General features: G+C 45.0%; 2 protein-coding genes across 2 annotated transcripts; one reads left to right on the top strand and one right to left on the bottom strand.

The window, feature by feature from the left end:
* Positions 1–1290: 1290 nt before the first annotated feature.
* On the top strand, positions 1291–5603 carry npy8ar (neuropeptide Y receptor Y8a). Its single transcript, XM_073478387.1, has 4 exons — positions 1291–1599; positions 1987–2228; positions 4832–4978; positions 5153–5603. The coding sequence occupies exons 1-4, from the start codon at positions 1291–1293 to the stop codon at positions 5601–5603; spliced, it is 1149 nt and encodes a 382-aa protein (XP_073334488.1).
* Positions 5604–16403: 10800 nt separating this feature from the next.
* On the bottom strand, positions 16404–25356 carry actr1b (actin related protein 1B). Its single transcript, XM_073477423.1, has 11 exons — positions 25166–25356; positions 23929–23993; positions 23546–23621; positions 22090–22215; positions 21867–21991; positions 20816–21032; positions 20645–20737; positions 20393–20567; positions 19810–19871; positions 19081–19121; positions 16404–18991 (listed from the first exon to the last, which is right to left on the bottom strand). The coding sequence occupies exons 1-11, from the start codon at positions 25211–25213 to the stop codon at positions 18889–18891; spliced, it is 1131 nt and encodes a 376-aa protein (XP_073333524.1). The 5' UTR covers positions 25214–25356; the 3' UTR covers positions 16404–18888.
* Between the last annotated feature and the right edge of the window lie 990 nt (positions 25357–26346).

The raw sequence follows: 26346 nt of genomic DNA, 5'->3' as shown, positions 1-26346 counted from the left end.
ACGGAGACCTGTCTCCACCACATCTTTACAGAGACCTGTCTCCATCACGTCTTTACACAGACCTGTCTCCACCACATCTTTACGGAGACCTGTCTCCACCACATCTTTACACAGACCTGTCTCCACCACATCTTTACACAGACCCGTCTCCACCACATCTTTACACAGACCCGTCTCCACCACATCTTTACACAGACCTGTCTCCACCACATCTTTACAGAGACCTGTCTCCACCACATCTTTACAGAGACCTGTCTCCACCACATCTTTACAGAGACCTGTCTCCACCACACCATGTGTGGCATGAAGGAGTTTAAAAACTTTATTTGTGTTATTCAACCCTGTGTTGTATAATGACGAACAAATTACCTTGTACCTTAATGTGTGGGTGGTTTTATGTACGAGTAATTTAAGTATCTCTCTCAATCTCATTATTTAAACCCCTGAAAACTCATCTCTGTTCCTCACAATTACATATTTGGAGGTTTTCCATGGATGAAATCCCTGCGTGGCTTTAAAATGTCTTGGGTGTAACTCTACAACTTTGTCTCATTAAAGCCGCCCTCCGGTGAGTTTTTCATATTTTTCTGACACAACACCAACATGGCCGCCAACTCGACACAGAAGGCCTGGTGTGTCTCTATGGAAGGTGTGATGGTATTTCTCTGCTGTCTGTCCAACACACCACTGACTGAAGTCGTCTCTTGAGGTTGTGTCAGATTTTCTGTTGAATATGCAGTGAGACACTCGAACAGTCGATGAGGTCTCAACATCAGATCCATGAGTGTTGAGTGTCCCCGGTGATCTGGGCGGCATAATGTGACATTAGAGCAACAATAGATGATGTTAATGAGTGAGAGAGGAGGAACAGGAGGTGTTATCGTTCACTTCGTCTTCTCCTCTGACTGTCTCTGTTCTTCATTAAGAGCTCCTCTACTTCCTGTCTGTCTGTCTTTTATTGTTCTCAGCCTTGTTGTGTTTTCTGTCCTTCGCAGGGAAACGGTGATGCTGAGCGGATCCACCGGGATGCCGACAGTGAAGGAAAAAGAGGACAACATCTATATTTGACTCAGTCGTCTCCTCTTCTGCATCTCCCCAACAAACACAGTCCTGAGCTCTGCAGCAGCTCCTCCCTCGTGCTGTCAGCTCTGCTCTGATCTCGCTCCGTTTTTGGGGAAGAGAAGTTCAATAACAGCCGCGGGGTTCTGGTCCTGTCGAGCCCACGACCCCTGACGCACTGTCCCCCCCTCAGCTCACCTCACCCCCTCCCTCCCCTCTCCTCACCCCGCCATGTCCAACGACAGCAGCCTGCTCAGCGTCTGGGAGGCCTCCGATTGGGCTGAAACCTCTCAGTGCCCGCCCTCGGTGGGAGGGGCTACTTTCTTGATCGTAGCGTACAGCGCCGTCATAGCGATCGGGTTGCTAGGCAACGCGGGCCTGGTGTTCATCATCGCCCGGCAACAGGAGTTGCGTAACGTCACCAACATCCTGATCGCCAACCTGTCGTGCTCCGACATCCTCATGTGTGTGGTGTGTCTCCCCGTCACCGTCATCTACACACTGATGGACCGCTGGGTGCTGGGAGAGGCCCTGTGTAAGGTCAGAGCACGCACACACACACACACACACACACACACACACACACACACACATACATACACACACACACCTGTAATGTTGTGAGTATAACATAAATCGACACTCGGCTGCACGATATTGTAAAACCGTTACAATGTTTTATCCTGTTAGACGTTAGATTTGTGATTGATTCATGATGAGTGTGAATGATTTCCACTACAGATCTTTAGATCCTGACGATGTGAGTTGAGTTCTGAACCAAACCAACATGTTTTCTTCCATCTGTGGATCAACGTTTGTGGGTCAGGACGTCTCTGCAGCTCCACCGGACTTCCTGTGGTTTGGATGATATTGAGATTAATGGTGCAGCTCTGCTCTGAACCCGTTGTCTCTACCTGTCTCCGTCAGGTGACGCCCTTCGTTCAGTGCATGTCGGTGACGGTCTCCGTCTTCTCGTTGGTGCTGATCGCTCTGGAGCGACACCAGCTGATCCTCCATCCCACCGGCTGGTCCCCCGCTGCCGGACACTCCTACCTGGCTGTGGGGCTCACGTGGCTGGTGGCTTGCTTCATCTCTCTGCCCTTCCTCTCCTTCAACATCCTCACCAACGACCCCTTCCAGAACATCAGCCTGCCCGCCAACCCTTTCAGGTGAGCTGAGGCACCTGGGAGACGAGGGGGGACGAGTTCATGGTCCGCAGGAGGAGTCAGTTTCAGGAAAACATTTTCAAACCAGCACAATTTAAAACAAAGTCAACAGAAAAACATAAGTAGGCGAAAACTCCCCCGAGTTTGTGTGAAGAGTCCAGGATGAACATCTCGAGGCCTTGGAGTGGTATTATGAGAGAGGACAGGACAGGCTAGCTGGTTAGCATGCTAACTTCAGTAGATATCTCTGCAGCACAGTCCAGAAACGTAAAAAACTCTTACGTCTTTACATTCATTTGATGATGTTCGTTCATGCAACAACATTAACAAGATAAGAGTAAAATGTTCCTCGTGTCAGCAGGCTGACAACAGTAGCGGCTGCATCAGCAGTTGGAGAAATGAATTATGGGTGAGCAAAGTAATTTAAATCTGGTGATGCGGTGTGGATGTATGTATATATTTGACTGTACAAACAGTACAGAGTCGTCTGCGTGGACGGATAACTCTCAGGAGCAGCAGTGTGGATGATGATGAGATGTTTAGATTATTTTCCACCTGATTTAAAACTCTCAGCTGAGGAACAATGGATTCATTGTTGAGTCTCCGTCACTCCTCCACCTTGTACAACATCCAATAATCATAGCTGTGTTTTTAACGCATCGCTGCACCTGATTGGACGTGTTTGCTGCTGACATTTGACTCGCTGCCGTGTGATTGTGTGCTCGACTCGAGGATCATCTGCTGAACACAAAAGCTTTTTAATTGGAAAAAACTGCCGACTTCAAAATCAGCAGTCTGCAGCTCTGTTCATGAAACACAGAACATTTGTCTTCATCTGTCTGTTATTTAGACTTTCATTATGTTCACGTTCCTCACAGCTTCATTTCTGACATTACAAGGCCGTCACGGATGAATTTTAAAACTTATTTTGCTGTTGAAGCCTCAAACAATGATGTGAGTGTGAAGGACACCGGTGCTCCAGTGAACAGACGAGGAGGGAATGTGTTACAAACTATCCACTTGTGTCTTTCGTCCCCTTGAAATGCATTATGAAACATAACTGGCAAGATATAATGTGCAAGATTTCTGCATTAAAATGTCTAAAGGTCGAAGTTGTCTACTTATTTATTTATTAAAGGCAAAATCCATAATTTTATTCAGCGTGAACGAGACTAAATGTAACGTGAATAAAGCTTTCAAACATTGATCATGTCAGATCGATTATTAGTAATAGTGGTTATTAAATGATGTGTTCACCATCACTGAAGCAAATTTATGCCTTGCGTCACTCCAGCAAGTTTTAATTCACTCCGAACAGTCAGATTACTTTACTGTACGTCGGCTGCAAACTCGAAGTCCGTGTGTTTGAATTGAGGTGAAGCTCTGAGTGAAGTCAGCACTCAGCAGAGACTCTGGTTCTGGTTCTGGTTCTCTCTCTCCTCTCTGTAACGTTACGTTCATGAAGTAAAGTACATTTCCCCTCCAGCTCCAGTCAGCAGTCAACATTACAGAACAGAGACACCCGACGATGGAGGTCACCTCCGGATCACTGCTGCAGTCAGGCTGATAAACAGGAGTGAAGATAAATCCACTTTTTAATCCCACAAGTTACAAAGTAATCTCTGAGCTCTCCTTAGTTTTGATTAATCCTTTTATTTAAAACAATTAACTGCATTAACACACAGAGATGAGACGAGAGACAACATTAGGAGAAAGTAGATGGCGACAACAGAGATCTTAATCAAGAACGGACTCTCATGTTGTGTGTTTTGTGTTTATTCTCCCAACAGGCACTTTAAATTCAGTGACTCATATATAATCCACTTTCAGACAGCACAGAGCAACTTATGAGCAAACATTCCCACTCAAATCTGAAATCAGGACACAGGAAATAAATTATTTTATAGGCTCTGAATCATAACAAGTTTTCTGTCAAACTGGACCACTGTGAGTAATTTCTCTCTGATGTTCTCAGTTTCGTCTTTGCTGACTAATATTCTCCTTCGGTGCACTTCTGCATTAGTAAAGATCAACAGATCGTTGGTTTTATGTCCTGACATCTGTCATTTACATGTTCGCACTCTTCTTTACAAAGATAGGGCCATTTAACAGATTGACTTCATCCTGGTGGCTTTTTGCAGGTTAAATTATTGAATAAATAAAAAATATTAAATAATATTCACCAAAAATAAAGTTTCAACAGCAAACACCAGCCTTCAGTGTTTATACAAATAATACATTCAGTTTGTTACAAAGTTCAGTTTCTCAAATCTGTCCAGAGTGAACCCTCTTCACAAACAAATCAATAAAGGATCTTTGAAAAAAAGAAGTTAAATGAACATCTCAGACGCGGTCAGAGTTTCCTCCGGTACCAGTCAGCTGATCGCCTCCATCACACAGGAGACGAGTCTGGAAGTGACACTGCAGGCTAATGCTAAGCTAGCTGCAGGCTAACCCTAAGCTAGCTGTAGGCTAACCCTAAGCTAGCTGTAGGCTAATGCTGAGCGGATTTTTTAGAATCAAAGTCATGACTCTATCAGTATAGTGATCAAAGCCGTGATGTGGAGCTCGTCTCCTGTAACGTGTCTTTGTGTCTCCCGTCTCAGGGACCACCTGATCTGTATGGAGCTGTGGCCGTCAGACAAGCATCGTCTTGCCTACACCACCTCGCTGCTGCTCTTCCAGTACTGCCTGCCTCTTCTGCTGGTGCTGCTCTGCTACCTCAGGATCTTCCTCCGCCTCAAACGACGCAGGTCACAGCTGTACTTTTAATTTTCCTAACAGTGGGTTGGTATGATAAGCTTCCTGCAGTGTGTGACAGCATGTTTGGGATCCAGTGTTTGTGGCGCTCTATATTTGATCGTGCTGCCTCAGGTTTGTGGTATTTCAAAGTGAATGTCTGACAGGCGTCCTGCTGTGTCCTGCAGGGACATGCTGGAGCGCAGCCGGAGGACTCGGGGAGCCCAGAGGATTAACGTGATGTTGTTGGCCATCGTCGTAGCCTTCGCTCTGTGCTGGCTGCCGCTGAACGTCTTCAACACGCTGTTCGACTGGCACCACCAGGCCCTGCCCGACTGCCAGCATGACGCCATCTTCTCCGCCTGCCACCTAACGGCGATGGCCTCCACCTGCATCAACCCCGTGGTGTACGGCTTCCTCAACAGCAACTTCCAGAGGGAGCTGAAGGCGACGCTGCAGCGCTGCCAGTGCGGCGGCCGGGCGGCCGAGAGCTACGAGAGCTTCCCTCTGTCCACGGTGGGCAGCGAGGGCATGACCAAAGCCACCTCCCTCAACAGGATGGGGTCAGTGTGCGTTCCCTCGCCCAGACCTGAGTTCAGCTCAGCAATACCAGCGAAAACAATACCAGCTCACACCTAACTATCAGCTGACTGACAGGTGAACAGCTCCGAGTGTCTGACAGCTGGAACTCTGTCGGAGCGAGTCAAACACTCCTCCAGCTTTACTTCACCTCCATCACTCTCCTGCCGCAGGAAAGCAGCTTGTTTTCACTGGAGCTGAGTGCTGACGGCAGGAGAGGACGGTGGGTGGAGGTCGGCTGATGTAGCTTCAAGTCCGGAACGTGAGCAACAAACTCTTGTAAATGGACTCTGTTGATGGACACGGACAGGAAGCAGCAGAGCTGGCAGAACGGACTGTTCGCTAATATCAGACTGTGAAAATACGTCATTTAGACGTAAATGACTTGTCTAAATGTTAGCATATCTGGCTAGCTAGTAGCGCTGGTTTATCACAAGCCCCCAAGAAGAGCGCCAGACTTTGACGCAAATTTTTCATAGCGGCCAAACTGTGTAATTACATCGTCACGTGATGCACGGCTCCAAAAAGACTTTTTCCCATAAGCTTACATTGTGAAAGAAGCGTCATACATTTTTTTGAGCGTCACAACCCCCGAGACATGGCGCGTTTCACTGTCAGAATTTAAGGCATTCGGCCCAATATGTGCCCCTCTGTGGGCCGCCCAACACAGAAGATCTGGGTATTTTTATCTCCCATTTTGGCTTCATGAGCAGCTTGAATGTAACATCCTCGGTTTACCACAGTGGGTGGTAAGCTAGCTAGCCAGATATGCTAACATTTGCAGCCTCTTTAAAGCAGATGAACACATTAACTTACGTTTTTGCTCGTGTATTCTCGGTGTTTGGACGGTCGGCTGTCTGCAGTGACTCAACATGAGAACGATGAGCAGGACTTTAACAGTTCTGACATAAAGGAAGAACTTCTCCACAGCTCGCCGACGTACACGTGTTTTATATGTAACTTTGCGAAGTGTAAATGATATTACTCAGATAGTGAACACTGTTGATTAGCATGCCTTACGTGGTGGAGATGATCAGCGCTCCACTTAACACAGTGGAAGTAAATGAGGCTGCTTGACTTTGGTGTATTATACAACTCATTTACTATGAAAGTTTTCATCGCAGCCACTGAACACGAGATGGACGTGCTGTAATGAACATTTAGAAACTTGAATGGATTTCCTCCCGTCTTCAGTGGCAGAGTTATAAACACGACGACGTCCACGAGAGACGTCGTTGATGCCACTCAGCCTTACGTCTCCGATGAGATGACAAGAATGTTCCCAAAACTGAAACTCAGCAGGTTTTGTAGCAGAAATCAGACCGAACACGCTTTGACGGCGTGAAACGAGAAGTCGGCGGCAGCGAGAGACGTTCTCGAGAAACAACCTCTGATTCTTCTGTTCAGATGTTCAGTGAGGCTCCTCTCAGCTCAGTGACGCTGCAGCGGTGGAGGAAACAACGTTTTGTGTTTTCTGTTCGTATAAGTTTGAATTGAAACTTTGTGAGCATTTAAATTTAAATGTTATTTACAATTTTATGGTAACTGACATTCAACAATATAATCAACAATATAAAAATGATATTTTAACATCCAATTTGCAGTTTAAAGGTGCAATATGTAGGAACGGGCCACCTGTAAAATTCATACTGAGAGCAGATAGAGGGCAGTATATCCTGCATATTAAATATAACTGCTAACTGCAGCTAACTGCAGCTGCCTTTTAACTAGTTAGCTCAGTTAGCCGTGCAGCTAGCAGTGGGACTGGGAGTTTTGGGGAGCAGGCACAGGAGCTTTGGACCATTACGGGCCAGGGCTAGCTGATTAGCATGATAGCTTCATGATAGCCTCTTGATAACTTCAGCAGTCGTGTTATTTCTTCACATTCTGTTGAATCTTTCACTCAACGTTTCAACGACATTCCTACATATTGCCCCTTTAAGTTTTCTATTTAATACCTAATTATGCCTTTTTTCCATTGTGGCTTTCAAACTGAGCATTTAAATATAAATTATTCACATTTTTAATTTCCATATTGTAACTGACATTTAACAATATAATCAACGATATAAAAATGATATTTTAACATCCAATTTCCAGTTTAAAGGTGCAATATGTAAGAACTGGCCACCTGTAAAATTCATACAGAGAGCAGTAACTGCTAACTGTAGCTATCTTTAACTAGTTAGCTCAGTTAGCCGTGCAGCTATCGATGGGACTGGGAGTTTTGGGGAGCGGGGCAGCAAGCACAGGGGCCGGGGCTAGCTGGTTAGCACGATAGCTTCACGGTAACTTCACATTCTGTTGATTCTTTTAGTTCATTTTTAAAATGTTTTCAGCTACATTCCTACATATTGCCCCTTTAAGTTTTCAATTTAATACCCTAATTATGCCTTTTATTCTTAGAAGTGGAGTAGAATAAGGACTTTTGTTTATTTATTTGTTTATTTGTTGTGTTAAAATGATCTTCCATTAGCTGGGAGGACGACCTGGGACGGCATCAGGGAGTGTTTCTTAAATAATGTAACTGTCGGTGAGTTCTGAGCATTTTCCTCTTTGCTGAATTCTCTGTGACGTTTGTCAGTTCGTTGTCATTAAACCAAGTGTGGAAAATGTACGTGTGTGTGTGTGTGTGTGTGTGTGTGGCTTCGTCTGATGACGTGATGCACGACGTCTGGAAAAGAAGAACTTCACAAATCATAAGTCTGAGAGGGTCAACAGTGATTTTAGTTTTTATTGCAGGATGTCCTCTTAACTCGGCCTGCAGCTGTGAGCGGCTGTCTAACAGTTTACTGCACATGTATTATTGATCGCTCTCTCCTCGCTGAGCTCTCCGGGATCGTCCTCCTCTCTCGCCCACTGTGACATTATTTTATTATCGCGCTGTAAAGTTTTAGTTTCGTTTATGACGTGGAACAAGCCAATCGCTTCTGAAAATATGGCCAGTTTGAAGCCCTTAATTTATTTTAATGTTAAATTTATGGTTCACATTACAATAACCGTGGTATTAAAAAATGAAATATTTAATAATACACGTTAATATCGTCTTAATAATCCAGCGACAATGTTCAGACTTGTTCATGCCTTTTCTTAAGTGATTAAGTAGCTGATAGCAGTTGTGCAGTCATGGTTTCAGACTCTCTCCACTTGTGTCTGAGTGATTTATTCACCAAAAAAGAGACAAAACACACCGTAAACAAAGTCAGAGTGCATTTTCGGAGCGTTCCTGTATTTAACTTCCTGTTGTTATATGTTGTTTCACTCTCACAATTCTCAAATAGTGTTTCACAGATTTGAGCTAATTAGTTTAATTCAGCCTCATCTTGTGCTAACAGCTGAAGTGTTTGTGTCTCAGCTGCTGGTGTTACAATAATGACTTAACAGATGAAAACATCTCCGGCGTCTCTGCTGCCTGTAACTGACTGTGAGGACAGAAGACATTCAGACCGAGGCCTCGGTCTCGATCTGAATCACACACACACACACACACACACACATGCTGAGTGTAGAAGCATTTCACCAGGCTGGCATGAAGGCACCCCACAGGGGATGAAGGCGGTCCGGTCCAGCAGTGGTCCAGCCCGCCCCGCCTGCCCCTCATCCCTCTGTAAACCTCAGTTACAGTCCTGCAGCAGACCGGCCAGCGTCGAGCCCCCGTCTCTCCGGGAAACCCCAGAGAACCGGACTGTTTCTGCACATGGAGGCTCTGACGATGAGGACAGACACTCTGAGTGACGACGCGTCTTATTTTAGGCTCAGTCGGGTGTCGAAGACGCCCAGAATTTTAATTTAACATGACAAGTACATGGAGATAAGATAAGATTCTTCCCACCAGCTGTTCAAGCCCCTGACAACAGGGCTGCTGGAGGAGCGGGGCGGTGGGGGGGCAGTTACACAATGCAGCAGCACACAATTTGACTCTGTACACAACTGTGTGTGTGTGTGTGTGTGTGTGTGTGTGTGTGTGTGTGTGCAGAGGGATTTGCTGGGCTTTTCGAATGGGTGACTCACTTTGCATACATTAGCATTACTTTGATTTTATAAAAAGAATAAACAAGAGATGAACAGAGACGTTTTAACGAGGCGACGCTCCGGGATTTTATCTGCGAACAGAAAGAAAAACAAAGAATCAGACAAGAAGCTCGACTGGAGTCACAAAGTGCTGCTGCCTGAGAGGAGAAGGTGCAGGGAGGCGAGAGATAACGGGGAAACAGGAAGCTCCGACGTCTCCTCCCCGTCCCCCCGTTTCCTTGGTTACCTGTGATGGCACACACACACACACACACACACACACACACAGTTGCTATTTGTGAAACACACACACATGCTGAGTGTAGAAGCATTTCACCAGGCTGGCATGAAATGTGGTGGACTCATTTCTGTCAGAGCGCCTCTTTGAACACACACACACACACACACACACACTCTCACTCGCACACACACACACACACACACACACACACACACTGCATATATTCAGTCTGTGCCTCTCATAATATTCATGTCACAGAGGAAACCATCAGCGTCTCTACGTGATGATTAATCAAATTAATGCTGTTCTGACGGTATTTTAAGAATCGTTAAAGGTACGATATGTAAGAATAACTTATCACCAGAGTAACCACCAACTGTAGCTGCCGTTAGCTACTTAGCTCGGTTAGCCGTGCAGCTAGTGGTCCGGGCTGGGAGCTCAGAGCAGCAGTACACAGACGTCATAACGCCAACACATTTTGTTGATACTTTTGGGGAAGGCACGATAAAAAAAGGTTTCGACACAGAGTGTGCGACTGACAGACGAGCAACACAAATGTCATTTACTTCGAACACGGTGACATTTAGTTCACAGCTGTGGAGAAGTGACGAGATCCAGAAGACAACAACAGTCACCTCCAGGTGGACGATGGTCGCTGGTTTGCGTGGTGAAATCAGTAAACTTGTTTATTTCTGTTGTCCGGTTCAGACGGTAAACATGACGGTCCGATCACTGTGTTGTTCTGACATGACATCTCAGACTGACAGCTGGTCGAACATGTCATCTTCTTCAGTCCGTGGCCCAACAGATAAATCAGGTCTCACTTTACGTTAATGAAAGTGTTGTTATTATATGACAGCATCAAACACCGTGAGCTGCTGTGAGACGTGGGAGGTTTCGACCCGGAAGTTATCGTAAGCAAACACTGTGATTGGTTCTTTAACTGCGCTAATAACTATAAATTACAGCCTCGGAGCTCAGAGTCGTCAACAGTATCCTGCTTGACTCGCTTCATATGTTTGAATAAAGTATTATTGTTTTTATTCAGTATGCATGTTGTTAGCATGTTGTTAGCATGTTGTTAGCATGTTGTTAGCGTAGCTCACAGACCTTTGTCGGTCGCAGCTCGACAGAAGAGAGGAGGTGAGTATCTGCGGTTAGTTCATGTGCTTGTATTGACAGCGGGACAGTTTCTACAGGAGTCGGACGCCACCGTATCTACGTTTCTACAACACGTGTCAGATATTGTTCATGTGCGTATCTGAGCTGACCGTCAGGAGATGGCCACTGTTTGAGACCGTGTGTCAGCATTTCCTGAAACCACTGGATGTTTTTAACGTGACATCGGGACATTTTCCATCCGTGTTTGGGGCGAATGAACCAGGTATAAGTAAGTAAAACGTGATCTTTTCCGAACCCTGACCGAGTGGTTTTTGTGCCTTGATAATGTATCTCATCTGTCCCGGGAACGCCTCGGGATCCTCCGGGAGGAGCTGGAAAACATCGACCTGACCCCGGATAATCTGCAGGAAATGGATGAATGGGTGGATAAAACTAATTTGTTTATGTGCTTCATAAGCTTCATTCAGAGCGGATTAACATGTTTTAAATTGATCAGGCCTGATGGCAATTTCCCCATGGTGAGGAAAAATGACAGAAGCTTTTCCTGGAGGGCGTTCAGGTCACTGATCAGTCAGCTGAACACAAGAAGGACAACGACAGCAGTGGAGAAGCAAAGAGAGGGTCTACATGTGTCCAAGACAACAAGACGAGACGAGAGACAGCTCTGCTCGTATTGATCCAACTGACGCAAGAATAGATCCTCTAAAGGCGAACAGAGTATTGGTGGTATCAATATTTCGGGATCAATCCGCTCACCTCGACTTCCTGACTGATCAGCGACTGACAGGACGACAGATAGTGGAAATATAAAAGGACATCGGGCCAAATTTCAAGGTGACACAAAAACATATTTGATAACCCGTTGCCTTCCGTTAGCCAACAGCTAACGTTAGCATTAAACCACTTCCTTGCTAACAACACTGTTGGATGGTTACACGTTACGATGGCAAAGGAACGGCATCAACTAATTCTGAAATATCAGCGCTCATCTCTGACACGTTTATTTAAACCTGGAGGGGTGAAATACAATAATCTGTCAGATTCTCTACATTTATAAACCTTTTGATGTTGAGCACAGCAGCTTTACGTTATCGCAGCGTTCAAACTGGGAACATGTGGTCGTCTCCACTGAGTGTTTTTGGTGTAACTCTTACATAACGTGGCTTTAAGACTAACACAGCCGGCGTTCTGTGCTTCTGTAATACAAGACTTTAAATTCTGCTCTCTTGTTGTTTGGGTTGATTTACTCCAAGAAAAACTCTCGTCCTCGACTTCTTCCTGGAGATTAAAAGACTCTCGGCTCAGCAGAATAGAAACCTTGGTGCACGTCGACTCATTCATCACACACACACACACACACACACACACACACACACACACACACTCTCTCTCTCTCTCACAGTGTTGCTTGATCCGAGGGCAGATCTCTCCGGAGAAAAGATAAGAGAGCATAGTTCATGTGTGTCACTGAGTCAGACCACATCTCCAGGATGGCGTCAGCAGACTAATGGCGGTGAGGAAGTGATTAAATGACTTCCTCGGCAGCGGCTCGCCACCTGCTGACTTCCTCATCTCAGATCTTCACCTCTCCCGTCATCCTGCTCCAGAGTTTGTGGCCCACAGTCATTTCTCAGGGATGCTGATATTAATCTGATAGTTAATCCATAATTCATCGGGCTGATTTCCATAAAATAACTGGGGTAAAATGTGCCGACTTAATATTTTATCAGGAAAGGAAACCGAACAAGCTTCAGTGTGAAAACACTGACGATCTCTTCTCACTTAATACAGATTCGTCCTGTTCTGAAGCGTCTCTTTTAGCCATTTTAACAGCCTTTACCTGCTGTGGACGGGACGGGCCGACGCACCAGAACTAAATCACGTTGATCAGCGGCTGGTCTGAGCCCTCGGTCTGAAGACGTGTCGGCTAAACCGTGTGTTTACTGTAAAAACACCTGGAAATGAGCAGAATCTGACACCAAGTCAAGATTTATTATGTTTATGTGTCATGATTTGGGTTCTTTGCAAGTATGTTACGTTAAACCTGGACACAGTGTTGGAGACGGAGCCCAGTTCACTTCCCGGGTATGAAAAGAATCGGATCTTCCCTGTTAAAAAAGTCTTTCTGGGCCGCGGTGCATCACGTGACGATGTAATTACACGGTTTGGCCACTACGATACTTGGCTTTGAAGCCTGGAGCTCTTCCTGCTTGCTTGTTTTTTTGTCAGTTATTTCCTGTTTTATTTTGTAGTCTTGTGTCTTGCTGTCACTTCCTACTTCCTGCTCACCTGCTCACCTGTGTTCCCGGTGTTCTGCGTCCCTCCTGGGCTCCTCCCCCACCTGTCGCACATCAGCCTCATTAGCACCGTCCTGTTCCCGGCGTCGCCCTCGTTAGTTCAGCTCGTTTGAGTCGTCGTGGCTCCTGTTCCTCTTCCTGTTCCTCTTCCTGTTCCTCTTCCTGTTCCTCTTCCTGTTCCTCTTCCTGTTCCTCTTCCTGTTCCCTGCTCCTCGTGTGTTCCTGGTTTGTTCCCTGTGGTTTTCTGGTTTGTCGTTAGTTTGTTGTATTGCTTTGTCGGCCTTTGTGTTACTTTTAAATTAACACTCACTTCTTCTTCTTGTGTCTGGCTCCTTGTTGTGTAAGTCGTGACATGTTGACTTTAGATGTTAAGCTGCTGGATGAAGCCTGTTACTTTACCGGTTCAGTTGTTGAAAACAAACTCAACAACACTGTGTGTGTGTGTGTGTGTGTGTGTGTGTGTGTGTGTGTGTGTGTGTGTGCTGAGCAGACGGAGATCTAGAAATCAACATGAAGGCTCGGAGGATTAATGGAGTTTTGTTCTTCTTACTGTCAGACTGATCCTGGATTAGTTCTGTCGAGTGTCGAACACAAATGTCAGTTCAGAGTTTCTTCTGTGTTCATGTTCAGTCTCTATATCATCAGGAGGAGATGATGACTGAGCCTGACTTTATATCATCAGGAGGAGACGATGACTGAGCCTGACTTTATATCATCAGGAGGAGATGATGACTGAGCCTGACTTTATATCATCAGGAGGAGACGATGGCTGAGCCTGACTTTATATCATCAGGAGGAGACGATGGCTGAGCCTGACTTTATATCATCAGGAGGAGACGATGGCTGAGCCTGACTTTATATCATCAGGAGGAGACGATGGCTGAGCCTGACTTTATATCATCAGGAGGAGACGATGGCTGAGCCTGACTTTATATCATCAGGAGGAGACGATGGCTGAGCCTGACTTTATATCATCAGGAGGAGACGATGGCTGAGCCTGACTTTATATCATCAGGAGGAGACGATGGCTGAGCCTGACTTTATATCATCAGGAGGAGACGATGGCTGAGCCTGACTTTATATCATCAGGAGGAGACGATGGCTGAGCCTGACTTTATATCATCAGGAGGAGACGATGGCTGAGCCTGACTTTATATCATCAGGAGGAGACGATGGCTGAGCCTGACTTTATATCATCAGGAGGAGATGATGGCTGAGCCTGACTTTATATCATCAGGAGGAGATGATGACTGAGCCTGACTTTATATCATCAGGAGGAGATGATGGCTGAGCCTGACTTTATATCATCAGGAGGAGATGATGACTGAGCCTGACTTTATATCATCAGGAGGAGATGATGACTGAGCCTGACTTTATATCATCAGGAGGAGTTATCCACGTCTGAGATTAAATAATCTGATCTAGACTTTCTAAATGTTATTGAACCACATGGATCTGAGGTTTGTGATGCTGACAATAATATATTCACATTCTTATCCTCTTTTGCTCCTTTTCCAATTATTTTTGCACCGGGGAAATGTTTTGAATGGATCCTGAGCTGTCACAGACGGTGTGTCAGCCTCAGCTTACATTTTGTCCGATATGTGCAGACGTGTAAACGTTTAGCACAGAACAAAGAGCAGCTGCAGTTTATATTTTGTCAGCCTTCCACATGTTCGTACCTTCGTCACAAGTATTTAAAAAACATGTTTTAATGCGTATTTATGTTTATGTTCTGTGAATTAAAGAATTTCCTCTAATATATCGACATCAGAGTTTCTTTACTCACTGATATCTGTACTGGCTGATACCTGCAGACAACACTGTGAAGGACAGCTGCTCCTGAACACAACATCATCTATCACTTCAAATAATATAATAATATATAATAACATAATAATCCAGTTTTAAGTGATATTAAAGAGTTTCTGTTCTGTTTCATTGTAATCTTGTATCTGTTTGTACTTTATTTTATTTGTTTTTCATTATTCTCGACATGTTGATTCAAATGTCGGATCATTTTGAAGCTTCTGTTGAACTGAACTAAATCATCAGACTTCATCCTCACACAGCTGAAACATCATAAACCTTCATGAAGAGATTTCCTGCAGGTCTGATGTTTCAATATGGAGTCTATGGACACTTTAATGATGCTGTTAGAGGGACACCTGGTGGTGAACAGACAAACTGCATGACTCATGTACACAGTGACCATAAAAACTCGGATGTTTCTGTGTTTCCTGAATACAAACTGGAAACAAACACAGCTGAATCATTTATATTTATTCTTATTATTAAGTATTATAGTTTTCCTCTCTGGCTTTATCTTGTGCATATAAAATGTTTATTCCTTTTATAAATAATAAAACTAAATCAAGTTGTTTGAGTTTTGTTAACTTGAGTTCAGTTGACTCGTCTCCTCTCAGGTTAAACCAGTTACATTTCTCCTCAGGGATAAAGACGCATATTATCTTATTTAATCTTATTATTTTCACTGTAGAATAATCTGTTGATTATTTCATTTGTCTTGTTTGGTCTATAAAATGTCAGGAAACGGTGAAAAATGTCAGTGTTTCATCTTCAATCCTCAGTTTAATGTCACAGAGGAAAGAAACTAGAAAATATTCACGTTTAACAAACTGGAAACAGAAAATTTAGACTTTTTTTTTTTTCTTAAAAATGACTCAAACTGATTAATCGATTATTAAAAAAGACAACTGATCGATTGATCATTTAGAGGAAAAACTGCCCAAATGTTCTGCTGTCAGCTTCTTCAATGTGAACATTTTCTGTTTTATATCATTTTAAACTGAATATTAATTATAATAATTCATTATCAATTAATCTTTTCTTGATTAGTTGATTAGCTGAAAAATGTCGATCCTCAGTTTAATGTCACAGAGGAAAGAAACCAGAAAATATTCACGTTTCACATTATTCTTCTTTAGAAATGACTCAAACTGAGTAATCAATGATCAAAATGTATTTTAATTATTAATAAGATTGTTTTAAATGTATCTATTGTAAAAAAAAATGTCATTGTTTTAATTTAATCTATAACGCGATTGAATGCAGAAACTGACAGAGATCTTTCTGTATCTTCACCGTCTGTTTCCACAAACCAGACGAGTCGTTTCACCGCCTGTAAAGTCTAAAAAGCATCTGATGAATCAATGAGGAGACGTCGAGCAGCAGCCATTAACTTATTTATTATATTGAATTTACGAAAAAGTAAAAGCAAACACTTGAATAAACAGTTTTGTACATTTTTAGTCTGTTATCTGATGGTTTGTGTGGTCGTTGTTGTTGTTGTTGTTGTTGTTGTTGAAAAGCATTCCACTGTACACAAGGCTGATGACGTTTGACAACCTTTGTTTTTTTTCTAAAAACACCCAGAAGCAGACGAGGACGCTCCGGCGCAGACGCTCTGGAGTAAGGCGGACACAGGTGTGGACACGACCCCTTCACTGCCACCAGAGACGCAGGAAATCATAAGATCCAGACTGTTGCTAGTACATAGAGAGGGAGGGGGGAGGGGGAGGGGGAGGGGTGAGGGAGGGAGGAGGGGGAGGATAATACAAAAACTCATCATCAGCCATGTTGCTCTCTGCGGCCTCGGCGGGTGAACATCCAGACTCCAGAGCTGATTGTACACGAGGAACTGACCGACATGCATCCGAGTGAAGCTGCGAACAGACACGAGGGGAACCGGACCGCTGAGTTACCATCTGAGCTGAACCCAAAACAACATCTACAGGAACAAATCCAGCGTTTCTCAACCTGGGTCTCAACATTATAACCGACTCTGACTCATAGTAACTTTAAACTCTTCACTCGTGTCGACGTTTAAAGAAAAAAAAACTGCATCAGGGCTTCTAACGCTGTGAACACTTTTCTAAACACACTTAAACACAAGTGAACAGATATTCTCCCACTAACTTTAGCATGCGGCGACTAGAGCGGAGACAACTGGGTGATGAACTACTTAATCAATCGATGGAAGATTAATCAGCAACTATATTAACACTCGACTAATTGTTTCATGAGGAGCTGCTGCTTCTGTTTGTCGGATCTTTGGGTTTCAGACTGTCGACTTCTGTGGACTATTTTCTGTTTAATCGACAAAATAATCGATGTTGTGCTTCCTACAATTAACGTCCCCCAGCCCCCCGTGGATTCTGTCCGACCACGCAATTTTGTCTAATCACGACTTTTTCACAAATTTGAGCGATCAAAGTAGTTTCACTGATCGTAGCAGCCTCCTGTGAGCCGCACGTCACCAGTCACGTCCTTGTTTTTGGTTGTAAAGATACAAATACAGATGAAAGTCTTCGACTGCAAATCACCCAGAGAACGTCATTATAAACGTGCCGACAACAGCCAAAACAAATCACATCGGATCAGCCGCGGGCGACGACAGAATCGAGGTGAGCAAAATGTAATATCGAGGACAAGTGGGAACATTAGTGTTGTATAAATGTCGAGGCCTGTTTGTGTGACTGACGGCGTTTGAGATAAAGAAACTAGTTTAGAAGAAAAAGGATGAAGAGCTCAACGTGTGTCGTCACAACATGTGTCGCCTTTTTTTTTAGAAAAGCTACTGTGAAATCATCAAATCAATCAGAGTCCAGAAGAGATCCAGTTAACTTTTAAGCATTTTTTCCTTATTTGTGTTCATTTCTCAGGGATAACTCGTGGACCTCTCAGGCGTGTTGAGGCGGCTGGTTGCAGAGCGAGGACACATCGTGTGGATAAAGAAAAGCTTCGAGCTGCGACGTCACAACAGACCCAGGCTGAGAAACACCAGATTTCTCCTCTTTGTGTGCGTCGACTGCTGTAAACGTGGAACCCAATGAAAAAAAAAAAGAAGGCATTTCTCTCCATTTTGTTTTAATCCCGTCAGCTGACACAAAAAGCTGACTCAACATCTTCCTCGCCAACACAAACAGGTGATGTCATGTTGATGTAGAAACATTTCAGAGGAGATAATAAGAGAAGCGACTGCTGCAGGAGAAACTAACCGCGTTTAGCTTTGTGCACTTTGGGGCCAGATGTTGATAATACAGTGGTTTTCTTTACCTTCACACCTGCTCACTTCACACCTGTTCTGTACGAGCAGAAACAGACAAACTCTACAGAGTGACATCAAATAAAAATCTAAGTCTTCGGTCTGGAATGGAAATTTCAACAGTAGCAAAAAAGAAAAAAAAAAACATTCAGGTTTATTGACATGTCATGATATTCTACACCTCGCAGGGCTTCGCAGGCAGAGAGCGATACCAATACTTCAATGTGGACTAAATAATAATGACGTAGCGTGGCCTGTAGTACGAGTCCACAGTGCTAACCGCTGCCCTCTCACATACCCTGACGGCCCTCTGCGTGTGAATGTTTGGGATGTCTGCAGGGTGGCGGGTGATGTCACCGTCACCCTGCAGCAGCAGGACGAGGAGGGGGCGAATGAAAAGGAGGTAACTACGGAAACCACCACACATAAACGTGGCGTTTCTCTGGGTGGGGGGGCGGGTGGGGGGGGGGGAGCAGGAGGCTGACGGGGCTTCTGAAGCGGTGGGGCGGGTGGAGGATGATGCACAGGAGGTGCAGGAGTCTCCGACAGTATGATGGGGGAGATTTGAGGGCAGTTCTGGGGGCAATCGCAGGCCGGCGGCCCGGCCTAGAAGGTCTTCCTGTGGATGGCACGTGCTCTGTCTTCTTCATATTCTCGCTTCGACACCCACATCTTCTTAAAGGTGTCCAACGATGCCAGGATGGAGCCGCTGCAGGAGGACAGGACGGGATGATTACACATTTTATATTCAGGTCACATCCTCAAAGGTCACAACTGAAGTCTGGAGACTGAACTTACCCGATCCATGTGGAGTAGAGCCTCTCTTGAGGCGCAGAGATCTGCACAGGAAGAAAGAAACCGCCGTCACAAACACACAGAGAACTCAGAACAAGCTGTGCCGACTGTGAACGCCTCCTGTAGGATCCCGCTGCAGCTTCCTGTTGTGTTGGTGCCGCCACAGCTCCGTCACATCTCAGGTCCAATCTCACATTTCTGATGAAGCTCAACTAGTTTTGTCGACATTTCACGTTTTACAATAAAAACAAGCCGAAATGACTTCAGCAGCTCGTTTAGATGTGAGAACAGAATCTCCAGAGCAGAAATTCAAACTGAGAATTTTTATATTTACAATAGTAAACAACGACGACGTCATAATGCCGCCTTGTAAACAGCCTGTGTTAATGCCTCGTCAGGTCTGTCGGCCAGACGACAAGCAAACTACTTTTAAAATATTTGCTCCCTGAATGGAGTTCGGATCGATCAGAGCTCGGCTGTGCTGAGACATATTTCCATGACTTAGCAGGTCGTCATCAGTGTGAATGTCGACGCTGATGAAATCTTCGCTTGAGCTGAATATTTACAACTCACATAAATTCACATCTTTTCATTGACTTTGTGTGTGACCTAGACGCTCGAATAATTCACCTCCAGTTTGGTCTGAATGCTCCAGGATCCAGACTCAAACTCGACAGCCCTGTTATCACTCTGTGTTTTACATCAGCTCTAATCCTTCGAGTAAAGACCCACCTTGATCTTCACGTCTTTGGGTGCCAGCTTCTTGACTTCAGTTAGTAGTCGTTCCCCAAAACCTGAAAGAAAAGAGACGACTCAGTGAGTGAGTGTTCGTATCAGAGACACAGAGGGGATCATTAATGTTGAAGCAAGAGGAGGATCAGCTCCCCTCAAAGCTCCTGAGCTCCTGAGGAAGACAGGAAGTTGAGGTCTGTGTTGAAAGACTGATAAATAACATCTGCAGTGAAGGACAGCCGCTTCATCCTCTACTGTTCTGTAACGGTGTGGATGTGGTGTCCGTCAGCAGGCAGTGATGGACCTCACTTCACTCTGTGATCACACCTCAGACTCATCTGACCATCAAGGAAAGTTAAATGCTGCCAAAACCACAGATGGCTGTTCTCAGTTTTGGCATCTGACAAGCTGAACTGAACTTCCAGGTTTGTGTTTCATCTCATTTCTCATCAGTCGCGCCAACAACAACGCAGACACAAGCAGTTTTTGGTCCACACAGAACAAAATGTGAAGTCTGTCACCGTCTCAGATCTCAGATCTACGATCACGTGTGGAACATGTGGAAACACGTCTTATCACCGACCTTTGATCAGTGTCGATCCTCCACACAACACGATGGTGGAGAACAGTGTGCGTCGGAGGTCCATGTCAGACTTCTGGATGGCGTAGGCCAGGACCTCGTGGATCCCCGAGCTCTCGTCCCCGATCAGGTCGGGTCTGAACAGCAGCTCTGGAGCTCGGAACCGGGCCGGACCAATCTGAAACAGAGGCCACAGGTCAGGGTTTGTACACAGAGAAAGATTTAACATGTTTCCAGAACATCTGCTGGACTCACGTTTAAAGTGCTTCCATCAGGGAGGACATACTGAGCCTTCTCTGTTTCTAAAGTCTCGTCCTTCTGCGGGTTGAGGGACAGATAACAGGCCCTCTGCGGAGTGGAAACATCCGATTAGTCAGAGTTTAAATCATTCACATTTTACATCAGCTCACCCGGCCGCCTCTTTACCTCTTTGACAGTACGAACGACCTCGAACTCTGCCGAGGTGTTGAAGTTGTAGCCTTCCTTGCGCAGCAGCAGACGGAGGTACCGCGAGACGTCTCGTCCGGCGATGTCCACCCGCATGATGGAGTGTGGGATGGCGAAGCCCTCGTAGATGGGCACCACGTGGGTCACACCGTCCCCTGAATCCAAGACGACACCGGTGGTGCGACCTGTGGCGTACCTGCAGGAAACAGAACCCGTCAGCTGTCTGGATGTTCCTGTCTGATAAAGGTCAGCCGGATCGTTAAGAGACGCTAAAGGTCAGAGATAATGTTCAGGTTCTCGTTAGTCGTCCAATGATGAGGAACATTTGCTTTCGCCTGCACAGACGACACCCGGCTCGTACCAACAAGCCAGCTGATGATTCATCTTCTAGTTTCAGTGATCGAGTGTCTGCTGAGGTTTAATGTTCTCGTCCTCAGCTGGCAGCAGTGGAAGCAGAAATAAGCCGCTAGTTTCACAGCGATAAACTGAAGGACATGACAGATAACACCAGGCTGCGTGTGGATCCTGGTGGGTTCAGAGTAAATACTGTCAGAGACTCAGTCTGTGTGTTTGTAAATAAAAACAGGGACAGTCCTCTGAGGGACTACTGGCAGCTACAGGCGTGTGACGACCAGCGAGAGAAGCAACTGTTGGTTTTAAAACCACTGGCGGCTCCTCCAGATGTTAGCGTAGCTGCTCCGGTGTCAGCTCTGACTCCACTGGTGGCAGCGCTGTCCAGCTGTTCATCTGACTGGTTGAAGTTGTGATGGATGAAACAATCACCTGCCTGTTTTGTTTTGTTTCTCCCTCCAACAGCATGTGTGTGTACGCTGAGTTTAACAACAGGCCTTCTTCACACAACACCAACACTTTCTTCACCACATCTGTCACACTTCAGTATCATCACATCATCATCATGAGAAGTAACGTGACAGTTTTTTTGTACTCAAACCACTAAAAAGCTGCAGACCTCGACATAACTGAGGAGAGTGAAAACTACCATCTAACAGTCAGAGTGAGGAGTACTTACAAGCTGAGGACAGCCTGCATGGAGATGAAGAGCGCAGGAACGTTGAACGTCTCAAAGAAAACCTCTGCAGCCTTCTCCCTGTTCTTGCTGGGGTTGAGAGGAGCTTCAGTCAGCAGGACAGGATGCTACGAACACAAAGAGGCATACAGATCAGGATTAATGAGATCAGATCTGCTGGACGTTTGAACTTTATCATCGTGCAGCAGGAAGAGAGGAAGCTCACCTCCTCGGAGAAAGTCTGCAGCTGCTCCTTGGAGTAAACGTACTGCCAGATCCTCTCCATGTCGTTCCAGTCCTTCACTATCCCGTGCTCCATCGGGTATCGCACCGACAACAAGCCCCGGTGCTCCTGATCATCACAGACACAAAGACGAGAGACGTTAGACCTCAAACATGTTTGTCAATTTGAAATTCTTCTCTCCTGCCGGGTGTTTCCTCCCGTCCACACAAAGCTCTGAGACAACCACACGATGTCACATGCTTCAAAAACTACACAGATGATGAAAGAAAAGTTTAACAGCTGCAGCTTCTGTGGCAGAGCGGCAACAAGAGTCAAAGCTCACATGACGTCTCAGCTCATGTTTGCCTGAAGGCTGGAGGAAGACTTAGAGGAAGGTCGTGATGAGATCTGATGAAACCCAGACTGGATCTTATCTCACTGAACGCTCGGATGATTTAGTATTTTCCAAACGTTGCACATCAGCAGACGGACACCATAGACACTACGAGGCTTATTTCTTTTTATGCTTTTGTCTTAATTTAGTTTTTACCATCATCACCTTGTTTTATTCTTCTGCTCAGAGTAGATCCCGTTATGTTTTGGTCCAGATCCAGATGAAGGGACGGAGACAGACGGGGCGTTTTCAACATTTTCGTTTTCTCAGTGAATAATACAACGATCTTGATTAACAAGCATCTATGAGTGATTTCATTTAGCAGATTTAAATGTTTTTATAGAGGGTAGTTTTTTTTTAGCTGCTATACAGCATCAAACCTGCGACTACGACCAATGTGGAGCCGAGACAATGAGGATTTTCACTCATCTTTTATAGCCATCATATCCGCGATATCCAAACGGATATGACAGATTTTGGTGTATTCCATCGGCACTGTTTCGTTGTCTTCGTGGTTGGCTGATATTGGCCCTTGGCGGAGGTATGCACTCTACCGAGTGCCATTCTAGTTTTCTTCTGTAAAGCACTCTGAGCTACACTTGATGTCTGACAGGTGCAAAATCAATAAAGTTTATTATAATTGTCATCATTATATTAAGCTGTGGCTGCTGCTGGTGTTGGAAACAGATTGAGAGCTTTGTATTCGGGATCTTCCTTGATAGCACGCTGGCTAACTGCTGAAGCTACATCCATGATGATAGCACCAGACTCAGGGATGAGATTCACACCTGTGAAGGTTATTATGAAGTCAAATATTCAAAAGTATCAACTCCAACCGTGCGACCATGAACACAACGTCAGATATTTAATAGCTGTATTTCTGAAAAGAAGTACATGTTGTGTATTCTGATGGGAAAATATCCTCAAAGCCTCGTTGTGAACAATTCTGACTGTGTGGACGAGAGGAACTGATGTGAGGGAAGCAGGAAGTGTGTGTGTCTGTGTGTGTCTGTGTGTGTGTGTGTGTGTGTGTGTGTGTGTGTGTGTGTGTGTGTGTGTGTTTACCTCTGCTTTGGGTCCGATGAAGAGGTCTCCCTCCAGGGCTCCTGCCATCACGCGCACATGCTTGGGGCGCCCGACACTGTCACACACACAGAAATAGACATTCAGACAATCTTAAGTAAATTTAACACAGACTCACAAAGTAACACAACATATCCGACACAGTGGAGCTGAAGTTTTGAACTTTTATGATTCTTAGTTTCTAATTTGAGTCACAAAGTACCAATAATCAGCTGGGACCTGCCTCTTACATGTGAATATTTTCTGTTTTTCTTTGCAGATTATTAATCTTTTGGATTCAGACTGTTGAATCAGAATGAACATGCCAACTTGAGCTCTGGGAAACTTCCACATTACGTTGTAGCAGGAGGTCAAGACACACTTACTAGTTTGGGAAGCAGTATTTGGGGATCTGGTCTCCTGCAAAACCAGCCTTGATAACCCCCGAACCCTGAAGACAAAACACAAACATGACATTTACAGCCAACATCACAGGGTAGCGGTTGAACTAAAGGCTGCATTGCTTTAATCTCTCAGCAGTATGTGTGTGATAGGGAGAGGGAGGTCATAAGACACGGCCCGAGGCCAGCGGCAGTCACACACTCCTGCTCAGACACCAGCAGAAACACTGTGGCCCAGATCCCGTCTGTCTCAAGAGCTACTTTGTCCTGTAGCGTCACGACGAGCGAGGCTGACTCAAAGATATAACAGCCGGTGTTCATGTGTATTTCCTATATTTATAGAAAAGGGAGCAGTTTCTGTGACTAGAGTTTGAATTTCATCTGCAGCTACAAAGTATTTCTCTTGTTTTATAGCATATTTTGGTGAGTGACACCAACCACCGTGATTCACAGCACTTAGACAGACTCACAAGTGTTGATAGTTGTGATTTCCATATACGTGCGGACCAGATACTGACAGCTCAGGTGATCCAGACACACCTGTCCTCTGCACAGTCTGCTAGCACACACAGGGTCACAGTGTTCGTTAACTGGAGATCTGGCTTTGCATTTTAATAGAGGAACACCTGCCAAATACAGTGTGTAACATTATCAACATATGACTAACATGGCTATACCCGAAAATCCTTTTCAACACACAAACAAGCGACGTGCTGTTTGCATCCGTCTGTGATCGATGCTAACATCCGTTTGCGCACCGGTGCTGCGAGCAGAGCTGCTGTTGATGCTAACGCTACATACAAAGACGATAACAGTCCTGAATGGATCCTCACGGCTCAGTCTGACAGCTCAGCCCGCTGTGCTAGCTACTTAGCATTGGTAACACACTGCAGATCTGTAATGAAGCAGCTACAGCACCACGGACAGCTAACACCAGCAGATACCCGGTGAATGCTTTAAGCTAGCTACAGCAGTTAGCTAGCGCTGGCCGGGATAAATCAGGAGACGTTGCTGATACCAGCGACCGGAGCGACGCTAATGGCGTCTTAGGTAGAAAAGTGTAAAGCAATGTTAGTAGCTAGTGCACGTTTACCGGCGGTGGACGCGGCTCACACCCCGCATTGTTCGCTGCAACACAATAGTTAGCGACGCTAGCCGTTAGCAGCCGTCCCCAGCCAGCGGCCTCGGTTTGGGTGTGGATGAATGACATCATCATACTCACATTATCAATCACAACCGGCTGGTTAGCTAAAATGTCATAGGACTCCATGACGGACTGGGTGTTTAGGATATGTTTCTCTCGGTCCGTGCGTGTGTTCCTCCCGGTGTAGTGTTTTAATCATGTAAAAGATAACGCCCTGTCACTGCGCGCTGCCGTGTCGACGCCGCCGCTCCTCTGCTGCTGCTCGGCTCGGCCCGCCTCCCTGCCACAACAACACCAGCGCGGCTGCGCTCTGAGTGGCAGGAAGGATCGGCCAATCGTATTCGCGAGTGTCTTTGAGTGACGGGAGGGATGACCAATCACAGAGCTTCTACGGATAGCCACGCGTTGTGTTTGCTGTCAGCAGCTTCTTTGACAAAACCAGTGAAACCACAGATCCCAGTTCAGCTGCACTGGTTCCTGCTGTCTGTCTATAAGTGGTTTATCATTTGTAAAAAATAAATTAATAAATAAAAACCTTACAGATTCATAAAGACAAATTAAGGATTGCTGATAAAAATCCCTTTCGGCTGATGTTTATCTTCTCTTTTTGTTAATGATGTAGCAGTTATCTATTAATCAATGTTTGTGGGTTCCTCACCGACTAACTCATCAATTCTGACCTAATACAGGAGCATATGTCATTCATAAAGAGATTTAAAATCGTATCTGCAGTGTTAATACATCATCATTTAATGGTTTTAGTTGTCAGGTCCACAGTTATAAATGTTAACACGTCTTTAATAAAGGCTGAGTGTTCATAAGTAAATATGTATAATATATATTATAATTAAAAGGGCACAATGTAGTTTTAGAGAAGAAATTCAAACTCAGATTAATGAGGTAATAAAGCAAACTTTTCCCTCAGGGCACAAACAGGAAAATAAGGTCCCAGAACACTGTTCGAAGCTAGAAAGGTGGCAGGGTCCGCCACATATAAACAAAGTAAAACAGTATACATTGTGTTGTCCTTTGAGGTCAGTTTGTTTATTCAGTCTTTCTCTTCTGATTAAAATTTCTTCCCCAAAACTACATAGTGCACCTTTAAAGGATGTTGGTTCAGATGGTCTGCAGTCATTTTCTACAAATAAGTGGTCACATGATCCAACCAGCACAAGATATTATTCACAAACAACATATGTTCATCAAATATGTGTTCATGTCTTTAAATAGTCTGGAGCAAAGCATCAGTAGTGCCTGTA

Source organism: Pagrus major, chromosome 12 (genome assembly GCF_040436345.1).
Source record: "Pagrus major chromosome 12, Pma_NU_1.0".
NCBI classification, from domain to species: domain Eukaryota; kingdom Metazoa; phylum Chordata; class Actinopteri; order Spariformes; family Sparidae; genus Pagrus; species Pagrus major.
Note: the sequence above shows the minus strand (reverse complement) of the source record. Positions and strands in the feature narration are given on the sequence as shown.

What these genes read in the sequence shown, in the direction of transcription:
- npy8ar (XM_073478387.1), top strand. Translation starts at nt 1,291, where the DNA reads ATGTCCAACGACAGCAGCCTGCTCAGCGTCTGGGAGGCCTCCGATTGG. An exon ending in CTGCCCGCCAACCCTTTCAG is followed by an intron (nt 2,229 to 4,831) that starts GTGAGCTGAGGC and finishes CTCCCGTCTCAG; the next exon opens with GGACCACCTGATCTGTATGG. An exon ending in CTCCGCCTCAAACGACGCAG is followed by an intron (nt 4,979 to 5,152) that starts GTCACAGCTGTA and finishes TGTGTCCTGCAG; the next exon opens with GGACATGCTGGAGCGCAGCC.
- actr1b (XM_073477423.1), bottom strand. Translation starts at nt 25,213, where the DNA reads ATGGAGTCCTATGACATTTTAGCTAACCAGCCGGTTGTGATTGATAAT. An exon ending in AGCCGGTTGTGATTGATAAT is followed by an intron (nt 23,994 to 25,165) that starts GTGAGTATGATG and finishes TTTTGTCTTCAG; the next exon opens with GGTTCGGGGGTTATCAAGGC. An exon ending in TGCAGACTTTCTCCGAGGAG is followed by an intron (nt 21,992 to 22,089) that starts GTGAGCTTCCTC and finishes TTGTGTTCGTAG; the next exon opens with CATCCTGTCCTGCTGACTGA.